General features: G+C 35.8%; 1 protein-coding gene across 1 annotated transcript; it reads left to right on the top strand.

The window, feature by feature from the left end:
- The first annotated feature begins 841 nt into the window (after window positions 1-841).
- LOC128679541 (A disintegrin and metalloproteinase with thrombospondin motifs adt-2-like) lies at window positions 842-17642 on the top strand. The gene is made up of 13 exons (XM_053761845.2): window positions 842-1019; window positions 5094-5251; window positions 5737-5908; window positions 7933-8265; window positions 8469-8677; window positions 8866-9057; window positions 9194-9322; window positions 9608-9722; window positions 11229-11375; window positions 12171-12419; window positions 13114-13237; window positions 14584-14759; window positions 16859-17642. Exons 1-13 carry the CDS (start codon window positions 945-947, stop codon window positions 17108-17110), a joined length of 2331 nt encoding a protein of 776 aa, XP_053617820.1. The 5' UTR covers window positions 842-944; the 3' UTR covers window positions 17111-17642.
- The last annotated feature ends 5026 nt before the right edge of the window (window positions 17643-22668 follow it).

Here is a 22668-nt window from a genome sequence, read left to right as displayed (position 1 = left end):
ATTGAACGGTATACATACTCTTCTTTTAAACATAGAACTTTACCTAAGTAATGGGCAGTGGGTGCTGTAACTGCACTGAAAATTTATTCGACTATGCGGGTGGGTGCGGCGGTGCAATGAATGATATGATGATAATGTATTGAATCCACTTACTGTGTACTTACTGTTTACATTGGAGATTAGACAATTTTATGGAATGTTTAAATATTAATAATATATTTAAATATCACTTAATGCTGCATGTTGTAATCATATTGTACGAAAATGTAATGATAATTTTGATCATACAATTTTACATTAACAATATTGCGGGAGCAGATACAAATAGCTGTGTGGTTACACTTACACTGCTAATTGAATATTTCACATAGCTAAAGAGATTTCTCTAATGAGATATGCAGCATAAGTACTTATATCACGAGGTATGATTGCGATTTCGTGTCATTAGAGTAATGGTGACGGATGCTTGCATCCGCTGCGTTTGGCTGTCGCCGGCAGTGGTAACGCTGATGGTCGCGGCTGATAATGTTGACGTGTTTTGATAAACATTATAAGCCGGGCCGCTGATGCCGCTGATGGATGACTCGCGACAATGCTCCTCCGGGGACGCGTGTGGGCGGTCTCTTGACAGCCAAAATCTGCACTTTCCTTCGACTTTCTCTCCGAGGTGCGAAAGGTGTTCATTCGGGGGCTCGCAATGCTTATTCGGTAGCTGGCGCCGCATAAGTGTGCGCGTTCTAATCGCTCCACTACACGAGCGGGCTCGCGCGCGCCGCATCGCATTTTTTTGATGTGGAGTGAATAAAGATATTTTTATTTTATTTTTTTTTATTTTATCGCGGTTCTGATATTCAAAGCACCTGCATGCTACTTCCTTTGTCCTTATAAAGAGTGCATCGTGTGAAAAGCGCCAATTCTCCTTGTGTCCGGTACAGTGCGATGTCATGGCCGCGAGAGCTGAGATAGTGACCGTAGCGCTGCTGGTCGTGCTACGAGTCGGCGCGCCTGCGAGTTTTCCCGTAAGTTTCGCTGGGCGGCCGCTTTGGGCGGGCGGCTATTATCGCAACCGCGCTTTTTAGAATAGATTTAACTACGCGCGCAATACAATACTAATATTTTTTGGTCATTTATATTTTATAGAACTGTGTTAGTGTGTTAACCTTTTGTTTAGTTATTGTTTTCATATGGTAAATAGCAAATGTAAACTATCTTTATCATCCATAATTATTGACTTATTTGCTTAAAATAGTGAATAATAATAAGTAAATATAAAACTTAATTTTGATTTTAGAACTTGAAAATAATGTTAGGTAGGTAGAAATAGTTTACTTAAACAAATTGAATAAAAATAAATAAATTAAATGAATCATCGACTAGAGTGACTTTTGACAAAATGAATTTAAATTCATCAAAAAATGTTCTACTGTGTTATTTAAGATGAATAATTACCACAGAAACCTACCTTTCGAATACTACCTACACAGACAACGTGTTAACTAAATAGGAGTAAATTTAGGTTATGGTATAAAGGACGATATTTAGGTTATGGTAGAAAATTATATATCAAAAGATAGCAAAAGAAGCAGAGAAAGACCCAAAATGAGATGGAGAGATATTTTCGGCAAGAGGGTGGGGAAAGACTGGATGCAGAAAACCAGAATCAGAAACGATTGGAAAGCTTTGGGGGAGGTCTACGCCAGAGAGGCGACTACCTAAAAAAATAATTTAGACATAAAAAAAAAAGAAAAAAATAAAAAGACCTTTAAAATGCACGGATAAACTTTGAGTGATATTTGAATTTAAAAATCTAATGTCGACAAGAAAGAAGAAAACGGACTCTCGTGAAGAGATTCAACTGACTCAGCATACAGGTGTACAGACTAAGTTAATTTGATGTAAAACGACATGGTAGTAGAAATAAAGGGCTTTTTTAGTTTTATTTTTTATTACAAAGTTATATGCGATGTGTGTGGAACATGTATGGGGTCGGTGTTACATTACGTCTGTTGTATATAGTCACCATGGCTTACTTACACATATGTAATGTTAACAAAATACTCCACAATACCGCAAGTCTCAACGATTGACAAAGTACTTGACCTACATGACTTATTTGACATGTTCGAGGACAGTTAACGAATTTTATACCTTATGAATTTTAAAAAGAAGTAAGTACTAATGCGATGTAAGAGTTTTGGATGGAGATATTTTGAGAATTGAGAATGTTCTGTATATTATTCCAAATGAGTTTATAGTTTTAAAAATTACTTTTTTTTATGCCGGTCGATTGAGTTTGTGAAGAAGATTGAAATTGAGACCGTTAAATAATAGTTTTTTAGGAACTTATGAATAAATGGGTAGATAGGTAATTCAAATCATTGAAAGTGAAATCATTATTTTCTCAGAAATCAGAATTTCTGAATTATAAACACGAACTGGACTTTAGCTTCACGGCGTAAATAAAAATGAGGAAAAATGACATGAGTATGCTTGTTTAAAATTGTAACAGTTTGCTTGATTAGTTAGAAGTTTTTATTTTATTTTATTTTACATAATTTAACTGCCTGTAACATAACATGCCAGATAACATAATATTATTTACCTAAACATAGAGGAAGAGAGAGGAATAATTGAAGAAATATTTATGCATCTATTTTTGATTACTTAGTTATATAGTTATTATCTAGAATGAAATGGCTGACTCATATCAAGAATTAAATTACAATATGTTACTTCTACCATTTTTCTAAAAGATTTATGTAGAAGATGAATCGGCCAATAACCACAGATATAAGAACATTATATGTATAACGTTCCTATATCTGTGCAACTAACTTACGACGAAAAAACACGGAACGAAAGAGTTCAACTTGTAAGTTTGTACAATATTTATACTATATCTACATTTTCTAATGATCTAGTCTAGTTTTAGGCTTAGTTAGTTAGGATTACTTATCCAAATACCTTAGATATTGAATATGAAATTAGTTTTTCATATTCAAGATCTAGGGTATCTGGAGGAAATTTCCCGAGTACTGTTTAATCTTTGAAAACTTATGTGCACATTGTCCATGGTCAACAATTTCTAAGGTAAATTAGATTGTTCGTACATATTTTTGATGATAAACAATACAAATACGAGTACTTCAAATAGTATTCACATATATAATATCATAGAGGGTATAAACCTAAAGTATTTCATCTGTATAAAAACAAATTCACAATAGTAATAGTACCTTAAGAGTGAAAACTTGCCAACAAACAGAGCAAACAAAGAAGACAAAAGTGTCCATTCAGAAACAAAACTGGGACAAGTCCGTGTAAAGACGCCCGCGTGCTTACGGCTATTATCACATAGACAATACGGAGCTATTATATCACGGAGTAATCGTAGCAGTCCACGATAAATAATAAATGTAACTACTTCTAAAGTTAGTAATAAAAACTTTCACAAAATTCTTGTACGTATATACATATAATTTATTTTGTCAATATATTTATTACATAACAATAAATTTGGGAGCTTTACCGCACTAGATCACGTAGCAAGTTACACAAGAGCAAACCTCACGTAGGTACCGTTTTTCAATCGATCCGGATGAATCACATGCCGCGACACACAATGCAGCGCGATATCGCGACGTGATCGCTTGCTTCACGTAATGGACCCGATGCCAATAACTTTCATCATGACATACAGACGTAACACCCAAATTGTATAAAAATAATGAGGAATCCGACAATTACCGGGCACTTTTCGGGTATAATTCACTGGAACTCGCTTTGTCTCGCCGAAGAAATGGAAAAACAAATAGTTTTACTTTCCCCTTTACTTTGCTCGCATCCGCTAATGTCGAACCTACACTTAGCTGACTCACGTGGTGCTGATTTCGGTTTCACTAGTCTCCATCGAACTGACTTGTCAAAACTTGTAAGTTAGTAGTCAGGCCCCTATTTGCACAAAACATTTTTGTTCCGCACAAAAAGCAACTTTATTTTCATTAAATGCCCATTTTAATTTTGGACGAACATCATCAATCAAATTATTATTTTGCAGATAAAAGCCAAGCAATAAATGGAGCTCATTAGTTTTTCATATGAGCAATAAAGATTGTTGACGCAGGCAGGTCATGTATGTGCCCTATATACGAGTACTTAAGTAACTGTATTTGGTGTACCTACTACTCTGAAAATCATATCAAATTGGAATTGTAGAAAAACGTCATTATGTTACACTTGACGGGAAATACGTAGGTATATTACTTAAACCAGTTTGAGCTTCCACAGATTTAATTTTAAAGAAAGTTGTGATTTCATAATTACGTGCGTAAAATATTATGTATCGCTTGTAATATTGTCCGGTGCTAAAAATTAATGAATATTGATGAATTTTCCGGCGAAACTACCCATGGGAAAGCGAACGTGGTTAGTTAGATAACAAACAGATGTGATAAATCTATGATGATTAATTAATACTGTAATGGTCGTGGGAATATATGACAATGGGGGAAAGCGGAGGCGCCTCCACGTCATCGTCACCCATGCAATGTCCTCCCGACCTGGTTTCGCTACAGCATTCATCATCTCGTTGAGCTCATTTTAACGCGTCCCTGATACCCACATTGATTGCATTGTCGAAAGAGAAGTCAAATGCTAGATTCGCTGAGCAATCCGCGACTTAAGCTTATAGTCAAATTTTAATGCGTCATCTTCATTTCATTCATTCTTTGACTTTGAATTCGTTATCTGCTAGCATTTATAATACAGTTGTATCAATACATTACCTACCTTTTAACTTCCTAGCTACCTACATTTTGTTGACAAAGTTTTTTGTAGATATATTTACTCCAAGAATCCTACTTGACGTGAGGTAGTATTTTGGTTACAGTTTTATAAACATTCTTGCGATTTGTGATTAAGTGAAGTAGAAAAAGTTGGAATGCGGATTCTGGGGTCCGACGTTAATAGTTGGGAGGCAACCGAGAAAACGCTTAAATGAGAGACAGAAATATTCTTGCAATTCTCATACTTTTTGAAACATAAAAGCATAAATCCAACAGTAAGGAGTTAAACATATTGCAGTATTGGTACAGGGTTGGTGGACGGGCGAGGAGCGCGGACGACACGCGCAGGCGCAGGACGAGGTGCAGGTGGTGTACCTGCCCGCGCTGCTGCCGCGGGAGGCGCAGTCTGCTGCCGACCGGCCTCACGATGACGTGCCCCTGCCGTACAACTTTGACGCGTTCGGACGGTTAGTCACGTGCTTGCTTTTGATTTCGCTACACTGCTTCTCTGTCTTCTCTGCTTTTCATCAGAGATAACTAATAAATAAGTCTGCCAATACCAAACATATCTCAAGTGGAATAGCAGTACTAGAGCGCGTTACTAATTGGTGAAGTGAGAGCAAATATGGTAGACGCAAATATGTCTCTTGTCAACAATTTGTGTGCAGTTTCGTTGATATATTTAACCAAATAGGAATTCGTACACCTAATTTTTTTTTAAACTATGCGAGACTAAGAATCAACGGTTACGTTGTTTCTTAATCAGTCATATTAAGAAACAACGTAACCACTATGTATAGCGTGGTTCTTATCTTTCTTCCTTACTATTTGGAAACATCCGATTGCGATCCTAAAAAAATACTTAAAATGCTGTTAGTAGTATTTTGCTTGTCAGCAAACAACTATAGAAAATATCGATTTTATTCCACGTGAACTTTCGTCTGCATTTCAGAAGCTTCGAATTGCAGCTGGTCCCGAACCGGCGACTGGTGTCGCCGCAGTTCGGCGTGTGGTCGGAGCGGGGCCCGGAGCGGCCGCTGTCTACCGTCGACGTTTCCTGTCACTTCCTACATGCCGGCACTAATGCCGTCGCCGCCTTTTCCGCATGCAAGGACCATTCTCTGGTAATCATAGCATCTTAAATAACTTTAAACGTGAGAAGTAGGAAAGCTGAATCTGGGCTTCTATAATTCAGGCTATATAATTCTCTCCCATATGAGCATTTCCCTGGTTTCTTCCCAGATATAGAGCGTCGGAGACCAGGGTCCGCTTTCCTAGTTTTTCTCTCCCACTTCATAAGGTCTTCGGTATCTTCAGTTGTCATACCAAAACTTAAGTAATATTTATCTACTTGTTTCAAAACAAAAGATCCATATCAGCTTTGCACAAGGCACATCGCGTTCTCCATCCGTTTTCTAAAATCTAAATTTCTTTTAAAATATTTGTGCATTATCTGTAACGATATACAGTCATCGCATAAACATTATATCTCGATAAGTATAAGTAACTACTTATCGAGATACTATAAGTAACTACCATTATTTTCATTTCATTTACTGTCCAACCAAATTACTATTTAGAAACTAACTAGGTATGTACTTACTAGACTGACGTTTTCTTGGCATTGACTATAAAATTAATTGGTTTAATTGAAAGCATAGCGAAATGATCCTGCATTTCAATTGGGCGAAATTAACACAGTCACATTAGAAATTGCCTTAGTCCAAATTTTCGTGGTTTGTGACCTGAATCATGCTGTCAAGTATGAAATGAGTCAGATGCTATGATTGATGATCACACTACTATACAACGACATTCTCACTTTACAAATGATATTTATACGTCTTGGTTTAATCATAATCAAGAGAGTGGAGAATTAATAGGTAGTACTTATACACAGAAATAGTCTTAATTTAGTCAGAAATGTCTTAATTTAGTATCTTAGTATCATGATGTCTAATAACTGTAATACAAATAGGTTTATTCCTAAATTAATTCTAGAAATTATTATTTCATTTCATTCTACCTAAAAAACATGAATAAACTACCTGCCTCTTGAATAACAAGTAGCTGGAGTTCAATATTTGCTACGAAGGCGGAGGAAAATTAATCCGTGATTTATAAAAAAAACTACTTACGTCTATGTTATATATAACACTATGAAAAACCAAGTATTTAAGAATTTTTTTTTACAGACAAAAAATATTTGCTCCTCTCATTAATCCCTAATCAATGCAATGGCGCTTCAATGGCGCCGCAATGGCGAGTCCGATTAGCACTTGTCCACTTTTTTTAAAAGCTTTTATTTAACTTGCAATGTATGTATGTATGTATGTTAGTTCGGGTGGAATCTTGATACTCAATTTTGAAGCAGATATCTTCAACCGATTGAGCTGAAATTTTGTATACACGTTTAGTTTGGATGACAATACACGATAAGCTTTGTGACGTCATTCTAAATCAAATATGGCGGACCATCCAAGATGGCGAAATAGTTATTTTTAATGCATTTCTACAATATTGGTATCAAATGGTATCAAGCTTGTTGAGAGTTACTCGAAATATAATGTGACGTCATTCTAAATCCCATATGGCGGAACAACCATGATGGCAGAAAGGTTATTTTATATACACTTCTACAATATGGGTATCAAATGAAATGGCTTATTGAGAGTAATTAGAAAAATAATGTGACGTCATTGTAAATCCAATATGGCGGAACATTCAAGATGGCGGAATAGTTATTTTTTATGGGTATCAATATGGGTATCAAAAGAAAGGGCTTGTTGAGAGTAAGTCGAAAAATAATGTGACGTTATTCTATTTATATAGATTTAGAAACCTAGTTAGCGATAACTAAAAATTAAAACATAAATGTGTTTCGGTTTGCGTAAGTACCTAAAGTATTTTACTCGAAATACTTAATTTTACAAAAAATAAAATTTTCGTTTAAAATTTTAACTATCAACTTATAACCTGATTTACATATATATTTACATATTCACAATTTATATGACTATAAAAGCTTGTCGCGAGGTTTACTTGTGTAAATAAACTAGTACCTATTTAACAAAACATTTACAAGTACAAAAATTTTATTTTCTTCTTTTTGGAGCATTTAAATTAATTTATTTCTTTATTATTACAGCATGGACTAATCGTAGTCGACAATTCAACATACGAAGTGCGTCCTTTGCCAACCGTGGTAGGCCGTGCAGAGAATGGCGACCGCACGGCGCACATGATACGGCGTGCGCCGCCACCGCCCGCGCCGCTTGACGACGCGCGCCCGATGCGTCCGCGCCCGCGGCGCCCGCGTCGCCAGCCGCTCCGCTCCAAGGCCAGGCAAAAGCCAGGTCCTCCCAACTACACCATTGAAATTGCCCTCTTCTTGGATGAAGCGGCTTACAAAATCTTCTATCCCTTCATGAATTATAATGAGGCTGATCTGAGAGACATGCTTTTGGCTTATATCAATGGGGTGAGTTTATTTACAGATCATTTACAAGAGGATGGTTTTCGTTTTTTTTAACATTGAGGAAGTCCAAACTCCTTGCTTATCACCTTATATTAAGTAGTAGAGTGCAATACACTATGACACTGAAGGTATCGTCAAAATTATCAGAGAGCAAGAGTACCTTCATCTAACTATATTCTTTGGACGAAAATTTCCCACGCTTCCAGGTTCAAGCATTATACCAGCACTCATCGCTCGGCACCCACATACAGCTGTCACTGGTGCGACTGACGTTCCTACGCAGTCAGCCAGGGAATCTGCCGCCTCACGCCGAGCGAGGCAGGTTGCTTGACGCCTTCTGCGCTTACCAGCGCTCGCTCAATGTGGAGGACGACGACGATCCTGACCACTGGGATATGGCACTTTTACTGTCAGGGTATGGTGGCAATAATTTTTTAGCAAAATTTTGTGGTAATACCTACATTGAAAAAAAAATGCAGTAGTTCTCCATCTCTGCTGATCAACATTTCTCAAATTATTATGTTGATTTCTACTTTCTGTTTCAATGCTCTGAACACAGCCGACCCACATAGTTGGCTATGAAGATATGCTTATTGATTTCAGGCTGGACTTCTACTCCGAAGAAGGTGGTCGTCGTAACGGCGTGACGATGGGTCTGGCGCCGGTGGGCGGCGTGTGCTTGGCGCCGCACGCATGCGTGGTGGCGGAGTTTGGGGCCGGAGACCTTCTGGGCCGACCCTATCCTTCAGCTGGCTTCACCTCTGTCTATATCCTCGCGCACGAGATTGGACACAAGTATGTCTATTCATATTTTTCCTTTCAATATAATATAGATTTTAAGTCTCGATTTTTATCACAAAAAAAATAAAATTATTTCTCTTAAAAATTTTTAACAAGAGTAAATTTACAAAACAAACTATTGGTTCCGCAGCCTGGGCATGCACCACGACGGCACCGGCAACTCGTGCGCTCGCGACGGCTTCATCATGTCTCCGTCACGCGGCACCAGCGGCGAGGCCACCTGGTCTACCTGCAGCGCGCAAGTCGTTGCAGATCTGCAGTAAGTGGTACAATATCTTCTGTTGCCAACTCGTGCGCTCGCGATAGGTTCATCATGTTTCCATATGGTCTGGACTCTGTTCTGCAGTAATGAAAAATTCGCAGCTAATTTCCCCAATACCCTTGAAGAAGCGTGAGCAGCAAAGCTCCGAACTTTTTCCCATCTCCGCATGCCGAAGTACTGTTATCAGAAATGTTGATAGAAATAGAGGTGTCTTTGATAATCCTGACAAAAAAGTACATTTTACTCAAGTCAAATGACAAACAATTCTTTCAACGCTTTCAGATGGGCGACTTGTCTGCAAGATGGCGGTGATGAGCTGGACACTCCAGATGAGCTGCGACATGAAAAGTTCGGAAGCGCGCCCGGCGCTGTGTGGGGAGCTAAGCGGCAATGCGAGGTATCTGACTGACTCTTCAGTCCGTCCCAACTCCCAACCCCAACTGGCAGATAATATTATTTGTTTGTCAGAAAGAACTTAAATTTGTAAATTAAAGCGTACCTTAGCTTAGCTTCCCTTATTGAATGTGGCTATCATAATAAAGATATGTTTTTCAGACCTACTAGAGATAAGTTCCAACAAATCCTTCTGCTTTAATCAATTGAAGATAATGTTTAGAGATTTAATGTCAAAGAAAACGAAGTTGTGGGCACAGCTAGTAAGAAATAAGAGTGGGCCGGGAACCCATCACTTTGTCGTATTTCAACGATTTTCATTGCCCATAAAACTAATATGTAAGAAATATTAAAATCTGTTTGCATTGAAATTTAATTTACTAGATTATTTATTACTTATATATAAGTACAATACATCTAACTAAAGCTAAGTTTCGAACAAATATAATTTCATTATATTGGTTTAGGTCGCCTCAAGTGGGATATATTTCTTTATCTGTGGTACAATATATCGTTCATATTTTATATTAACGAAAAAATGTGACATCATAGTTTTTTATCATAATTTTATTTCCACAAAGTATCAGTTTGCAAAATATTTGAAATATTAATTTTTACCTCATTAAAGTCAATGTACTCCTTAAATACTCCGGAAATATTTAGGTCGGGGCGGTAGCCACCCGCAATAAAACAACTTAAGGATACAACCTAACTGTAACCACACAAAACAGAGTGAGCGAAGCGAGTGGAGCTTCAATATCATAAGAATAGGTTTTAACAACTGTTAATTTGATATCTATATGCGAGCGCTAGGTCTTGTAATACCAAAAACTTGGAGTTCCTCAATATGGGTTAGGTAAAATTCTTATACGCAATGATCATTAATTAAGGCACAGTTTGTTATCAAAATAATGTAGGTATTAATTAACACAAATATATTTTCTCAATAATCTCAATTATATCTCAAAATAATAGTAATTAATAGTTATTTATACAATACTGATACAAAAGATCACTTTTTGTTAATTAAATTGTTTACAATTTTTAATTTTTTGTTACATATTGAAACATGTTTTTATAAACAGATTTATAGATAACTTCATACTGTCTATCTATATGTGTGTTAGGTACACACATATACATATGAAATATATACGTATGAAATGTTAGTTCGATATATCGCTTTTCTAGAAACTGAAACAATTTTAAAATATTCTTTTTATAATATGAAACTGCGATGGTTACGATTTATTAAGAAAAATATTATATACATTGCGATGTTAATTACGATTACTAGTTATTAGATAGAAATTACTAGTTTCAAATTCCTTCTGAATCCGAATAGACTAGTATGCAGATGTCGAGAAGTATAATTCTACCTCATTCGGAATTTTACAGAATTAGAAAAAAATATTCTAATACCATCGACCGACCCTGAACTTTTCTTTAACTCCAACCAACTTAACTTTCTCTAAGAAATTCAAAATTGTTGCGTACTTCACATTTGCAGCTGTTCCTCCGTGACCGGGACGCAGCAGTGGTGCCGGCGACGAGCGCGACGTCGCACTGCGCGCAGCTGTCGTGCCGCTCGCCGCACCGCGCCGGCTTCTACCACGCCGGGCCTGCGCTGCCCGGCACGCCCTGCGGCGACAACATGGTACAGTCAACAGCACATCGAACTACCCAAATTTATTGTAAACTGGCCCCCATTACCGTGACATAGAGGTTCATGCAGGGTAATTTGTTGACTGTACCACAATCTCATGACTGAGATTGTGGTACAGTCAACAGCACATCAAGTTACCGTAACAGTGCATGTCAATGCATACAATTGTTCGACATTGGCATTGCTAAAGGCGAAACAGCCGCCAGCGTTGACAATGCACTAAGGGTTGTCACAAAATTTGAAAGATGTGAAACTGTATCTGTATTAATGTTTTCACCGGCGCCATTCCTCGCATCTCTCTAATTCTCCACAATTGCCCTGCATGTAGGCGTTCGAAATTCGACTGTATCAAGTAAATACTAATAAATAGGTTGGTCGGCTGTGACATAAAGAAGGAACTCATACTATCGATCAAAATATTTTTGCAAAAACAAGCGTACCATTTCAGGCTCATACACCACAGCTACTCTTGTTTACTGCATAATCTTCAAAATATCACGAGTTGAAATCCGAATAAGCTGATCCAGAAGGAACTCCGTGTTTACTACACGGTGCAAATACATAAAATCATAGCAACAGAGCAATGCACATTATTCTGACATTGCCAAGATATTATTGTAGGCATATAAGATGAACGAAATATTCATACAATATATAAAATTCGTTAAGTCGAGCCCAAAAAATATCAGGCCTGTTTCCCAGGGTTGTGCAGTATTTATGACGCCGACAAGTTAACCAAGTTTAAATAATGACCACGACACTTCAGCCATGAAAATATTTTTCCAGTGGTGCCAAGGTGGAGAATGTGTGCCATCATCTTCCCTGTCATCGTCTACCACCAAGCCTCCGAGCACCAACAATGACAACAACACAAGTACTGTCTCCGTCGGAGGCTGGAGTAGTTGGCGCGAGGCGAGCTGCCAATCAGGTTGCACTCTTCGCTCCCGAGGCTTCCGAGAAAGACGGAGAACCTGTCATGCGGCGACGGGCTGTGAAGGAACTGCCTATGACGTAACTCTCTGTGATGACACCAAAGTTAGTACACTTTACTTAAAACAGGTGAAGATGAATAAGTAGTAAATCGGATCCTGGACGCTGAAAGAAACCGGAAAAGAATGGACCCTTTAGGAATCTGCACAGTGCTCAGAAGGGACGAGAAAGAAACTAACTCTCCCTCATCTCTGCATGTTAACGTATAATTTTAATCTTTATATAACATCTATGTGGGAGGCGGAATCTGCTCATAAATTTCTGGATTTTTAAATTTTATTGGCAGAGTCCACCTACAAATCAAATAGGAAGAATTCACTGGCCTTAGAACCGGCTACGAAACGTGAAGTCTTACCATCGTATAAAAACTTAAACTTTTTCTTTCAATATCGTTTGTTGGTAGGAATGTTGTGTAATTACAACTGCAACTTATTCTACAAATAAAATTATGAGCTACAATATTTTTTTTAAATTACACGGTCAATGTTTTTATTTAGTTTCGCATGTTTAACTCATTATTGCGATAAGCTTGACCTGAAGATGCACCCAGGATCGGATTCATGCCAACGATTCCCTCCTCAACAGTTTGCCGATGTTTTTTAGTCACGTATTAAATGTAATAAGATCTGTCTGGCGATAAGTAAATAGTAAGTAGTAGTAAGCTTTGTAAATAAATTGTTACGGGAAAAAGGCATGTTGTAGTAACTTTTTGGTTATTTGTGTAATATAAACATTTTAGGTGTGCGGCAAGAAGACGCGCGTGTCTGCCGGGGAGCTGGCGTCGCGTAAGTGCGGGCTGTACGCGGCCAGGGTGCCCGCGCTGGACGCCCGCGGCGGCGGCTTGCAGGCTCCACACGACCCCAGTCAGTTCTCAATATATATATATTTAACTGTCCCATTACTAGGCGACGGTGACGATTGTTGGAAAGCTGGTAAAAAGTAACATAGGAATTTTTTGCAACTGCTAGTCATTTCATATATAAAATAAATTTTACAAACCTTTCGACAGGTCATATAAGTCATAAACTTATACGTAGTTAGTTTGTGTTGTCGTTTGTGATTCCGCCCTAGAATAAGTATATATAGTAACTCCATATACTCACGTCGTTGTCGAGCGATGTAGCTCAGAGATACAGCCTTGGGAGCGGATAGGCAACAATAGCAGTCGACAGCGAGAGAAAGTTGGGAATAAAACTAAATGAAACATGTACATGTAAGTACTTAATTGAGATTAAGTTATACAAACGGTTTAACTCAATGAAAGTGCGTCATATTTCTTTCCTTATCTTTACTGTGTGTGTATGGGATCAACGTTATCTATAATATGTACACTACAACATCTGTAATTTTACTAGTCATGTTATGACTCTTTTATAGAGAAATTGATTGAATGAACACAAAAAGGAATGCTTTATTGATAGAAGATATTGTTAGAGTTAGCTACACAAAACAGAGGTATTATTTATTTAATATGACTTATTGGGCGCAATCAATAAACTATATTATTCACACAGAACTCTAATAATTGTATATTTTCCATTATGGGTAAAAACTTGTAGCGCTTTGACTACGAGCTACGACAGCGTAGCATCGTAGAATCGGCTACGAAATGTTAGCGTAGGGGTAGTTCGTAGCCACAGTTCGTAGCACTGACCTTCCTTTTTCATTAATTCAATGTTTTATGTTATTTATTATATTTATTGGTAACAAATATTCATATACGATTTCTTTTACATTTTTTTTGCCATTTACGACTTATTTGAGTTTGTTATAGTTAGAATAGGTCAATTTACTTTGAGGCTAATTCATGCTATGTTATCTATATTTATTATATTTCCCCTATACATTACTAACTGTACACCGCGGTGTTACCTGTGTAATTATTTAAAAAAAATACTTACGTAAATGCTTAGTAGCACCAACTATCTACTTTATATAGCGTCAAGTCTATCAGACTTTTTGACAAAATTGTACTAATTTTCAGTCAATTTTTCGTGGGAAATCCTTACTAGTTCTCCCTTACACTCTTAAAGAAAACTGTAGGTTTAAAGATTTTTTCTTACTAAAAATCACTTCATACAGTTAAATTACGGTTATCAAAAATAAACTTGTTACCACGGTGCCACATCCTGTTTATTTAAAACTATTACATTACTAAAGTACTTATTTGAAACTGTGAATGCGAATATAAGCAAATAATTTCCATTAGCTCGTATGTGGATGGGCTGCGCGGTGTTCTGCCGACGCGCGTCGGGCGGAGGCTTCTACGCGCCCAGAGTGGAGCTCAACGATGCTGGACTGGAGCCTTACTTCCCCGACGGAACCTGGTGCCACCACGACGGCAGCCAGGACTACTACTGTCTGCAGCACCACTGCTTGCCTGAGGTGAGACCTGCAGATCGCTACTTCACTGTCGAAACCTGATGCCACATATGACCACTGCATATGCTTCCGTGGATGTCGGAAAAGTAACAATAGCACTCCAAGTGGGTTGACGTAATAACGGCGGTCGGTTAAAAAATCATAGACTCGACGATGAGAGAGTAAATCGAAAAAAAAAACGCTTCGTCAAATATTGGTAAACCGTTGAAACTGTTACTGTTAATAGTAAATGTGTTAAATTAAGAAAGTAAAGATATGTGCTTACGTTGTCGATTTGAGTAGGTACCTAATATTTGCATAAAGCAAACATTGGTTGGGTTCTTAAAACCTAACTAATCTCTTCAGCTACGTTTTTCCTTATTGTATCACATGTCAAAAATAGGTAGATCTGTAAGATTAAAGCTTTAAAAATTGTGCAAATCTTCCTTACTTCATGTTAAGGAAAATATGCACACATGATGAGTAAGTATCAACCTATTTGGATTCAATAGTATCTCATCAAAAATAATGTTTTCGGAAAGTTTTTTGCAGCAGATACAAAAAGGTATACGTTTAATTTTTTTTTTCATTTATACTATTTTACGCATGGATAATAAACTATACTAATATACTAGAAAACATTACGTCTGTTAAGTACCATTTGCAAATAGAGGTGAGTAATGTAATAAAGGTGCATAATATTATAGTATTATCAGGACCAGCGTCACATCACGTGCACAACTGCGTCTTTTCGATCAAAATAATCTTATAAATCATCGGTTTGTTGGGGACGGCGGCCACCCATCTGTCAGATGGCCAATAAATAGAACTTGCTCACATGCGTCACAGAATAATTAAGATCAAATTTGCTAATTTGCCGTAAATTAGTCGGTAATCTGTCACGATATGAAGCGTTCTTAAATGGGGCATGATAAATTGTTTTTGTTACGAAAATCTGACGCGTGAAGTCACTGTTTGTTAAAGATAGTGTGATTTGTACACACACGCTTATTTTCCAACTCCTTGTTTGGAGACCAACACAACTTTTCCTAGCTTAGATTTATTGGTAATCTAAGATTAAAGAACCCAGAATAGAATCAACAACAATATTGACATTAACTATGTTCGGCTCATAGGCTTCAAGTAATTTAAAATCACTGCAAAATATGCATAAAAGATAATAGCAATAATCGGAAAATTAAAATATCCTAGCCTATTCGCGTGATCTTGATGCGGTTAAGCCTATAAACGGAAGTACACGCAAGGACAGCGCAATATCGAGTTATTGTGGTCACTGCCAAGGCTGGTCTTGTCTTTCCTAGTTACGTATCTAAACACTTTAATATAAGGTCATTTCTTTTAATTAACGATTTAGAAAATATGAACTCAATAGGATTTTGGTTGATATTTACACATTTATTTACAATTTCATGTGTAAAAATAAACTCTGTCACTATGCAACTATTTAAAATTAACATGCTTCAAGTTGCGTTAAAAAGTGTCAAAAATTGAATGGCACATCTTATCAATTGACAACACCAACTGGATGAAAAATATTGTAAAACAATTATTTGAATAGCAATCTTTATAACATTGCAGATGAATGCATAATGAGTCTTCGGACAATAAAATTATTTCATTCTTTAACAATTAATTGCGTTTTTCTATCAAAGGAAATACGTGAGCACAAACACTTTTTTTTTGTGCAATTTGTACGATGACTTCTCATCGACATATTTTCGGAAAAAAATTAAAATTCCCGCTCATTTTTGAAATATTATAAGTAGCAAATTATTTTTTCAAAAATTAGCATCATAACTCGTAATAATTAGGCTCATAAAATTATTTAAATAACCATATAAAAATTCATAAAAGATAACATTAGCAAATATACCTGTATTAACAATAACTGAGCAAATTTGAAGTAGGTACTCATATTTTAGAGTTAGTTGACAATTGTACAATGTTGCTGTCATTATGTTAATTTCTTACCTACCAATGAGACGTAGCCTATTTTAAATTATAATACATCATTACGTTTTTATGCAAAAGTCGTGAAACAAATACTGTCATTAATGCTTTTTGCACAGTCATTGTTAGTATAATAAGTAATGTTTTTTTAGAATTTCAAAATGACGGCGCAATGGCATATCTGGGAACTGCCAAGCGGGGATATCGACGGGTCGTTCAATGCGCGCGCGCAGCCAGCGGCGGCCGACGAGACAGTGAGGGCGTTCCTGTCTCTGGACGAGGCCGGGGTGCCGCTCGTGCGCTCTGCCCTGCCGCCCTACCTCCCGGACGAGCCGGAGTTCAACTGGGAGGTCGTAGACTATGTCGATCTGCCCCCCACGAACGACACCGCTACACCATTATGAATTGCTGCTCAAATAGTATCTATCAGAAACATACGGAATATCTTGCCAAAATAAAAAAATATATTATTATATACTTATATAAAAAAATATAGTAATAAGTAAAAGGTGTGGTAAAAGTTCAAAAATTTAGCAGATCTTTTATCAGCTTCTGCATATGTGCATTTATTAGATAATAAGATATTCTTCTTACAGTATTATTTAGATTAGATATTATAAAAGAAGGTCTTTGTAAATTTTCTAAAATAATTAGATAAAAAGGGATAACAAGGACGTATTACGAGAGAGTAGTTCCATAATGTTCATTTCTAAAGCAAACTTTTTTCTTTGTATTGTGAACAAGCTATTTTCTCAAATGCTAGTCTTACCGTAAGTGTACTTACTTAAAAATATAGATACTTTTACTTATAGGTATATATCCATCTTCTCTTTTTCATTTTATAGAAAATATTGTTTTATAAATTAATTAGTTACCTTTTTTGGCTATGTGTATTTTAGGCGACTATTTTTCACAAATAAATCAAGTTAAGAATTCGTTGACAGTGTTTTGTTTTAGACATCTCATACATATATTAAGTACATAATAGTATAGTCTAGTAGCCTTTCATCATGCATTCATAACGATATGTCTTTGACAATTTTAAGGTCGTAAATTAGGTATAGTATAATAATTTACCATAGTTCATTAGACGATTATTAATATCACCATTAGCCATGCTTAGCTGATAGATGTGGCGAGTGGCGTGGCGAGCATACATGATGTGATCATTACCATACGGATGCTAAACTTGAGTGTTAGCATGCATACACTACTTACGTAGGCGCATTTAATGTGAAATAAAACATAATATACTAATGAATAAAATACGTGTAAAATTGGTTTATATACATATTGTACTTATTTATAAACTTAGTTCGTGCTCTAGAGATTTGTTAATCGCTATAGAAAAGTCTCAATTAGGTATACTTATACTTCTTCAATCCGTTAGTTCCAGTACGTTGAGGTAATGCGGTGCACATGTGTATCGCTTATGCACTTTTTTAAATACCTAATAAAAATATAGGTATAAAAAAAACAAAAGAAACAAGATTTAATAAGGCCAGTTATCAGTGATAATAAATAACAGTAGAGATAATTCTTAAAGCAAGTAATTTTGTTATTAGACATTGTAAGATCTCGATATCTTGCTTCCTTTATAATTTTCTTTATGATATTTCTTATTTGTTTCAACTAGGTATATAATTATGTTTACCCTATTCGTTAATTTCTCTCCCTTTCCACCCAAAGGTTGGATGGCAGCAATTGCATTTGCGATAAGTCCGCGCTTGTGGTCATTATGTCTGAATACCTAGCTATAACTAACTAGTGGTCCGTCTCCGCTTCGCTCGGGAAAAACCATTATAAATTATACATTATTTTGTTTACTTTTTAAATGACATCAAGCATATAAAGAGTTCATTTCCTTTTCTTCTTTACGATATCGACAGGTACTCGAAAATATATAAGAAGCAGTCCATCTATACGAATCGTTAGAAGCACCCTTTTATATAATAAAGTCATTCCAATTGCATACATTAAAATTCCAAACGCCTACCCAAATGGGTACATTTAATCTATTCAGTTCAATATAAACAATAAATTCGGTATTGGTATCCTATAAAATTATCACACAATGCCGTCCATATTACATGAACCTACCATTGTTTCATAAATGGATAAATACTATACATAACTAACCGCCAATACAACAATCAACAGCACTTGGTTTATATTTTTATTACAACCATAGATAAAAGAATAATATATTACAACCTTTTATTTACCTTGCCGTATTCAGTTTTGTTAGCAAATCAAAATGGTCACACAAAATAGCGGATCACCTATTAAAATATGTAACCTATATAAAATATGTTTTGAAAACCCGATACCTTTTAATAATATCAAGTAATGTTACGAGCACATAATCTGAATGCGTAAGCAATGTAATGGAATAGAGGACGATCAAATTTATTTTTAGTTTTAGGACGTTTTTGATTGAACACAGGCGAAAATAAAATCTGTTCCAGATTTCCCCTCTCATAAAATTGACGATGATATCAAAACGCCAAACAGTGGTATAGCTAATATAGATGTAATTTACGATAGAATAGTCGATATTTTCCCCAAATCAAAGGAAGCAAGAACAAGTTATGGACACATTACAATTTATAAGTAACAAAAATGAAATCGTTGCTAAAAAGGATGCCAGCTCAGCTATATGCTGTGGCGTGAACCACGGCGCTGATTTTCAGCTGGGCCTTTAAAATTGAAGAAATACTTAAAACAAAAAAATAAAAGTTAACGTGTAGTAAAGTAAAATAATGAAAAAATAAAATAAAATGTGAGGCTGTGTGTGGCTACAATATTTTGTTTACTACATTCTATTGCAATCTCTGTTCTTGGTCTATCGGTTTTAGTAGTAAATCTATTAAAATCATTAACACCAACAGGCCTTTTTTAAAAGCTTTACATTAATTTTTTTTTTCATTTTCAGAATATATATACTTATTATATTTTATCTATTATTGACTTAACTTACTTAACTACCATAAGTCACTATATCCATAAGCCTATGCCTTTTGATATAGTGACTTATGGTAGTCAATAATAGATAAAATATAATATGTATAGATCACACATAGAATAATTTTAATGTTAACCAAACTACAAAATCCAACTACAAAATTAATATGAAAATAAAAAGAAAGTGGCAAATGACTGTGAATAACGTAGACATTAGTAAAACCTTTAGCTCACTCGAAATTCGTCGGTTATGAAGGAAGCGGCAGAAATTACTTGCGTGCCGTATATATAACTCTAGGATCCTCAATAAATAACCATTTATTAAATGCTTAATATGTTTTTACAAATACGAAAAAAAGTGACTTTTGCACTTTTTAAATCAGTGCTTGTGTAAATTTAAGCACGTATGAAAGCTCATGTTTATGTGTACAAGGCCCGGGACCACAGAGGAAAAATGTAAAATAAAATACTGTGTTTTCTAAATTCTTACCGTGTTATTTATAAAAAAGTTAAATAAAAAATATTTTGTCTCTATCGCACTTTATAATATTTGAAATAGACAGAGAGATACAAAACAAATTTTAGCTTAGAGTATGTTTTAAGTTTTTTTGAATAACAAGGTTAATTTCCAGTTTGTTATTTGAGTAACTATATCTGTCTGAATTGGAATCGAGACATCAAATATGTAATCACTTATTTGAATTGGACTTGCAACTTCTTGAAGGGTTTAAAATATATATGTAGGCGAGGCAAAGCATATAATGTTGTCTAGTTAGTAACTAGTTATTATATAACAATAATCTGTGGTCTAGCTAGCCAGGGCCACGACACGACCGCGACATGTATTGCCTAGACACGTTTTTTTACATCGGATCTTTTCATAATTTAATTTAGAATTTCCCTCTAACTTTTTTTCACACACGCGGTCACGAGCCAGGCATGAAACACATATTAAATTATGCATATGTTACTTACTTATTACCATGCAATATTTGTATTTAAAGTGCATCAACATATTTGTTTAAATAGCTATGATATGTCCTACTGCTCGGCAAAAGGCTCCCCAATCTCTTTTCCTGAAATTCTGACTTTGGCCTTTACCAACCACGCCACGTCTTGTCAAATCCACAATAATAAAAATGCGTAAGTTCGGATGTGAGCAGATGTGATTGAGGATATTTGTTACTCAAACACGCAAAATGTACTCGGCGAATTTTGATTAAATTTGGCATATTAGATGGGTTTTAAGCTTAGAACAAAAAAAAATGCAATTTTATCAGGCTGCCTTAATTTTAAGCTAACTGGTACTCAGTTATTATGCAAAAAATACAAACCGTAGAATAGAATTGGGTAGAAATTAAAAGTTTTCAATTATAAAAACTAACAAGTAATGCGTAGGGGGCGACCCAAAATTTGGATATATTTTTGAAACTCCTGGCGATTTAAGAGTAACGTCTAGACTACTTTTTCATAAAAATGATTCTATCAGCGCCCCATGGGAAGTTAACATAAATTATACTTACGTGAATTAAGCACTACATTTTAGTCTAGTCTTCAACAAATTCGGTCAAATTCCGTCCAGTTCTTTGGGTGATACAATGTGGTATAAATGCAATCGAAGTGGAAAGATATGGTAACTTGGGAAGATTCTTCATCCGAAGTTTGAAAACTACTTTTAGAAGTGTTTATATATTCATTTGAAACAGCATAAATATTAGTCGTAATATACATATATGCATATGTACTTATGTATAGAAATTTTACAAAAACTTTTTTACATAAGTACATACGCATTCGTATTTATAAATATTAGGATAGCTCCAATTACGTAGGAGCCCACACTCCGCGTGTGCTCGTTCAGACGAGCGAATTAATAAATTGGCGACACGCGATCTATTTCATTCCGTGGTGTCACAATCATCCCTCATATTTTCAGTATTTTTTGTGTCAAATGCAATTTGCTAAAAACAGCCTCCATTGCTCTTCTGTTATCGTGTAAATGTTATTCTACTTTCATGTATTTTGGATTAAGGCCAATCATCCGCAAAAAGTTGAGGAGTGCATTACGACCGTTCTCTTTATTGTTATTAGCTGGACACAATAAACATCTCGTTGTTTATTGGGATGTTTATTCCATACTATTTTCGGTCAGTCATTGTCAAGCCCGCTATTTATATAGCGAAACAGTAGTGCACGAGCTATCAATAAGGTCAACCAAGTGGTGTGCGGTAATGCTTCTGTATCTGAGCGGTTAATTAGAGGCTTGCCTGATAATCGCAGCGGTAATTAAGGAACTGATAGGACGCAATCCTACGAAAATATCCCATGTAACACGAATATTAAGATTTTTATTTTTTTTAGACTAAAGTCCAGTGAATTGTAAAAAGTAGTTTCCAGATCTCGTTCTGAAAAACAAACTTACTTCACGGTTTAGCTTGTATAATGCGGTCAACAATCGCCAGGCGAGATCCAGAAAATTTCATGGCGAAAATAGTCTTTGAAATGTTATTCGATTTTAAAGACGTTGAAGTGAAGCAAAATACATTCTAACATTCTAATGCGAAAGTCTGTCTGTCTGTCCGTTCCACTTTCATGGCTAAACCGCTGGACCAATTTTGATGAAATTTGATATGCATATAGTGAAAGCATACATAAGACAGAATACATTCAAACATCGGGTACTTTTTTCCAAAAATCAACCCCCGAATGACAAATATTCGGGGGTGAAAGTTTGTATGAAAATCGTCGGTTCCGCTTTCGCAGATAAATTCACGCGTGCGAAGCCGCGGGCAACAGCTAGTTAATAATAAATTAACATTTTAATATTTATTAATTAAGTAAAAATATAAACTATTTAATCAGCATTTTTCATAAAATCATTCAAATGTATAAATATTATTAATAAATAATTTCTAACTAATATAAAATATAAACATGTAAGTATTGTACAAACGAAGATTAAATCTATTGCAAAATTTGCAAGTAAAAGAATTCAACG

Source organism: Plodia interpunctella, chromosome 2 (assembly GCF_027563975.2).
Source record: "Plodia interpunctella isolate USDA-ARS_2022_Savannah chromosome 2, ilPloInte3.2, whole genome shotgun sequence".
In the NCBI taxonomy this organism is placed as follows: domain Eukaryota; kingdom Metazoa; phylum Arthropoda; class Insecta; order Lepidoptera; family Pyralidae; genus Plodia; species Plodia interpunctella.
Note: the sequence above shows the minus strand (reverse complement) of the source record. Positions and strands in the feature narration are given on the sequence as shown.

What these genes read in the sequence shown, in the direction of transcription:
- LOC128679541 (XM_053761845.2), top strand. Translation starts at nt 945, where the DNA reads ATGGCCGCGAGAGCTGAGATAGTGACCGTAGCGCTGCTGGTCGTGCTA. An exon ending in GCGCACGAGATTGGACACAA is followed by an intron (nt 9,058 to 9,193) that starts GTATGTCTATTC and finishes TTGGTTCCGCAG; the next exon opens with CCTGGGCATGCACCACGACG. An exon ending in CAAGTCGTTGCAGATCTGCA is followed by an intron (nt 9,323 to 9,607) that starts GTAAGTGGTACA and finishes CAACGCTTTCAG; the next exon opens with ATGGGCGACTTGTCTGCAAG.